The following is a 4,704-nucleotide window of genomic DNA, read 5'->3' as shown; positions in this document are numbered from 1 at the left end:
ATCAGAAACTAGGTTAATTCCTCCTAACAGTCCAAACTGAGAGCTGTTCTCATGGAGCACCTAACCTGTCTTAGTAAGAACAAAGGTTTCATGCAAAGGACCAATATCCACTTTAGTATAAAAGTAGGAAAACTGGAAAGTGTGTGCACTCCTCAGTCTCCACTGTTGAAAACTGCTACAGAATGTCCTCATCAGATATGCTTTTATCTGTCCCATATAAATACCTTCTGTCTTTCCTGCAGAAGCTGCACAGTCTAGAACTAAGAATGCAAGAATCACAAGGACTGAGGTAAATAAAATACGACTGCATCTTAAGAAAGTGCTCAAGAGAAATGGGATGGCATTGGTATGTTGTAGATCCCTTTTTGGTCTGCCCAGTATAGACACCTATCCTGGGCATCTGGATCACACTTGGACAGACTAATACATATATGCATGTAACTTCCAAAACATGGATATCTTCCCTAGCTCTAGCCTCTGAAGTCTTGCCTGAGAGGCAGAACAATGGAAAACCAAATAAATTACAAGTCAGGACTTCTAATCTATCATTTTTGCCAGGGTTCTGGGGGAAACATTATATAAAAATAATACTCAGTTTCAGAGTAAATTGTGAAGTACGTATTTGTAGTAATGTATATTTGTAAAAAGATTTCACGTCTTATATCTGTAGTCAGTCATCACCATCCTCATCACCCTCATCCTCATCCTCATCATCATCAATGTTGTAATATGAATACATGAATGTTGGCACTGCTTCCAGCAACACTGAGGATCACGCTATGTGTGCAGTGGCATAATAGAACATTCTCACAAAGTAAGTCTGCTCTTGGGAATGACTCAGGGATTGAGACATTCTCCAGTTCAGTTCTCATTGCTTCCTAGAGAGAGAGAAGATTCAATTATATCGTGCTATGGACCTCAAGCCTTCTTCATTTCAGGGGATATGGTTATGTATTTGAGCATCTCTGTTAGCAAGTTAGAAAAGAAAGAGAAGCAGAGCAGCACAGGGATGTCTTGCAATCCAGTATTTCAAACACTGTGTTTGGTTTCCAGCTCCCTATGTGCCATTTTGTTTTATAAATTTACCTGTAATATGGAGTCTGCAAGGACACCACAAACACCACTCCTGGCCTCTGACCAAGAACTGTGGCATTCCTCAGTCTGCAGTATTTTGCAGTTCTTTCAAAGGACTCATGCTCTCCACTGAGTTACTCTCTGCTGTTTGCCTACAGCATTATGTGGCTGCTAGTGCTTTACTTCACTAGAAGAGGCTCACCTAACGCATTTACCTCAAGTTTACAGTGAGATAATAGTATAGAAACTACAGGCTGATGACTTTTACTACAAGTTTAAGTTTGATCAGCAGGCAAGGATGTGCAGAGACCAGATTAGGTCCTAAGTTCATTTTACACCTACATCCAGCTCTGTGCATCCATAGCCCCTTGGTGCTCAGCATTTCATCAGTTAACTCCTTGCTCAATATTCCATGTATGTTGAGGTTCCTTTCCAAAAGCTGAAGTTTTGTTATACATATTATGAGAAGTTTAACTGCCCAATAAAGGAATCAAGGATCTTGTGGGAGGTTGCTACAAACTAAGCATTGCAGTGACTAGTTTGAAATGCTCGGTTTGAAGATTTCTAGTTCTTTCTCGCTCTGGTTTTGGATAGTATAAAAGGAATTTAGGTGCTAAAACTCGTGTTGCTGGGTGGCTTGGCTTAGATTTCAGCATATATGTTAAATGTCATCCACTTCAAAAGAAAGTGGAAGTTGAGAGTTTAATTTTCAGGTTTTATTTACAATATTTGAAATTGTGGAGGATTAAGTATAATCTAATGAAATATGTGTATTAAAGACACATGCAGAAAGCCAGTAGATCAAAAAGTGGATTGGTTTTTTTCTAGTCCTGCCTTTCTCTGCTTTCTTACAAATCCCTTATGACTGGTGTTTAGGCTCAAGGAAAGCAAAATCCAGTTTTTAGTTATTTCAAGTGCTCAAGTCTTTCAGCATTTAGGAGATTGACAGTCTTTAAATATGAACAGCACACAAATGAAGAAGTGTATTTAATACTATATATAAGAACACAAACCATGTGTTGGGCCTCTGGTAATGTGCTGTTGTATCATGTTCTTAATTGAAATGTATAGGCTATTTATTATGTGCAGGTTGAAATGCTTCATTTTGTATCACATACTTATATTTTACTGAACAAATAATGTTTGTTTCCTTTACATGTCAGTGACAATATGCTGATGCCTAGTGAGTTACTGTTTACTTCCCTTTGTTTTACAACAAAATTTAAAGGAAAAACGTACCTGTAAGATTTTGGAGTAACTGATGACAATGACGAATCCTGGTATCAGAAAGAAAACAATGGCAAAGATCGTATCCCAGACTATTTCTCCTGCAGTACTGGGCCAATCCAGGGTGCAAATCTGCATATCCTATTTACAAAAAATGAAGAAGGAAAGTAATATTGTAATTACCATTATTTTCAGTACAGAATCATCCTTATCTCCTTCTTATGCTTATGGAAAAAAATGGCTAAACCAAGACTAAGCCAAGACTGTGAAAACTCTCTACTTAGACAAAGCAGTCAAGTATTATATTATTTGATGGTTTTAAAAGCCCATACAATTACAAAGGGATATGTCCACATCTGGAATACTCCCATTAATTTCATATAAATTGTAATGGCAACTTTAAAATTGAAACTTACAGACCCTAAACTTAATCATTTGTTCACATGTCACGTTGTGTGCACTTTTCTATGGATTTCAAAATACCAGGCAGAAAAATCTGTGCATGGCCATTTTGTACAGAGGGGGCAGGGCAACCGCCCTGGATCCTGATCCCTCGGTAAGGGGATGTGAGCTGAAAAAGGGATCTCTGAGCGGCACTGAGGAACGCAAAGAGAATCCCAGCCGATGCGCCTCTCATCCAACGGGACGGTCCGCGGGAGAGCGGGCCGGGGGTGGGGGGCGGGAGGGAGCGCCGGGCACAGCCTCGCATCTGCCCGGCACTCAGAGCGCTGCCCGCCCTGCAAGCGATCTCCTGGCCGGCCGCTGTCCCGCCGTGGCAGAGGCGGGCGAGCCTCCAGCGCCGTCGGTCCCGGCGCCCCCGGCCCGGCCCGGCCCGGCCCGGCCCGGCCGCCGCGGGCGCGCCCGGCGCTCGCCCTCACCTGGCCGGGGGGAGCGGACAGCTGCACCACGGTGAAGAAGCAGCAGAGCGGGAGAGTGAAGAGGGCGGCAAAGCCCCAGATGAGGAGCAAGGCGGCGGCCAGAACCTTGCGGCGGCGGAAGGCGGCGTGGCGCAGCCGGGCGATGCTGACGACGCGCTCCAGGCTGACGGCCGACAGGGAGAGGATGATGACGGCGCCGCTCAGGCTCACCACATACAAGAGCAGGTGGCAGACGACGTTGCCCAGCACCCAGGACTCGGTCCAGCGCACGACGGCGATGAAGGGCATGGCGGTGATGAAGAGCAGGTCGGCGCAGAAGAGGTTGAGGACGAGGCAGTTGGCGGCGCAGAGCCGGCGGTGCCGCCTCACCAGCAGGTAGATGCCCCAGACGTTTCCCGCCAACGACAGCAGGAAGATGAAGGCCAGGGCAGACGACTCGCCGATGCGCAGGGCCGTCACGTTGCGGCCCCTGAAGTCCGAGAAGAAGGGAAAATAGGTCCTGTTCCCTCCTGGTGTGCCCCTGGACACAGGCATGAGGGTGGCCGGTGGGCATGAGAGACCCACCGCGGACGGTGGCACCAGCCCTAGGGGAAGGGCTGCGCTCCCAACCACCACGGCGGTACCTGGGGTGCCCTCCCCGCACAGAGCCAGGGGATGACCGCCATCCCCTCCCTCCTCTTCCTCCTGCCCCTGCTACCAAGGGCTCAGCCGTGCCAGACGGGCGGTTTATGGCCCTCGCACCGGAGTGGAACAAGGAAATGGGAGAGTAAACACGCTGGAGCTCACACAAAGGCGAGGCCGCAGTGCGTGGGGCGGCAGTGAGGGGCTGCCCGACCCCTCCCTGGGCAAGGTGTGGGCCAGCGCGCTGCCATCAGCCCAGCCAGCTCACCGAGTGCCAGCCTTGGGCTGCTCGCCTCTCCAGGCAGGCCCCTGGGGTGCCAGTGACCCTAGGAGGCCACCCAGTCTATTCCCATCCTATGGTGTGGGCACGGGTTAGAAACATGCACGGCTGCCACACCGCTCTGAGAGCTCCCCTCAGGATCCTGGGATGAGCAGAATAATCTAGGGTAAAAAAAAATAATAAAAACAAAGAAAAATTTACCTATCACCTCCTATATTCATATGTGGAAACGGCAGACCTGTGCATTCCAGTCCTAACTGTGGAGAAGTGTCACTGGTATGATTTTGGGGATCTGTTTATGAAATTGATCCAGAATCTCACCTGTGTTATGTGTTCTTTCTGGAGAAGCCTGTTAAAGTAAGCCAAACCTAGTAAATACCTTGTTTTCTCTGAACTTCAATTACTAGAAGCAGTTGCTCAGATTGTAAACCAGAGTAGGGCTTTCCACTTAGGCTCTTCACTCCAGATGATTTAGAAATAAGATGGGAGTGAAGCATGTAAATTGTCACAGACAGGCAGATAATGTCTCATAAAAGAAGATAAAATGTTTTCATGAAGTATGTAAACAGTTGTATAACTTCAGACAGCTCTGGGTGAATTAATTTGGCTGAGTGCCAGTGCAGG

General features: G+C 47.0%; 1 protein-coding gene across 1 annotated transcript; it reads right to left on the bottom strand.

Moving 5' to 3' along the window:
- Window positions 1-651: 651 nt before the first annotated feature.
- Window positions 652-3,713, bottom strand: FFAR4 (free fatty acid receptor 4). The gene is given in 4 exon segments (XM_062496886.1): window positions 652-746; window positions 749-878; window positions 2,314-2,442; window positions 3,180-3,713. Coding segments are annotated over 4 exon segments (888 nt in total).
- Window positions 3,714-4,704: the final 991 nt, after the last annotated feature.

This window comes from Cinclus cinclus, chromosome 7, assembly GCF_963662255.1.
Source record: "Cinclus cinclus chromosome 7, bCinCin1.1, whole genome shotgun sequence".
Lineage (NCBI taxonomy): Eukaryota > Metazoa > Chordata > Aves > Passeriformes > Cinclidae > Cinclus > Cinclus cinclus.
The sequence above is the reverse complement of the archived record's forward strand: the minus strand, read 5'-3'. Positions and strand labels throughout refer to the sequence as shown.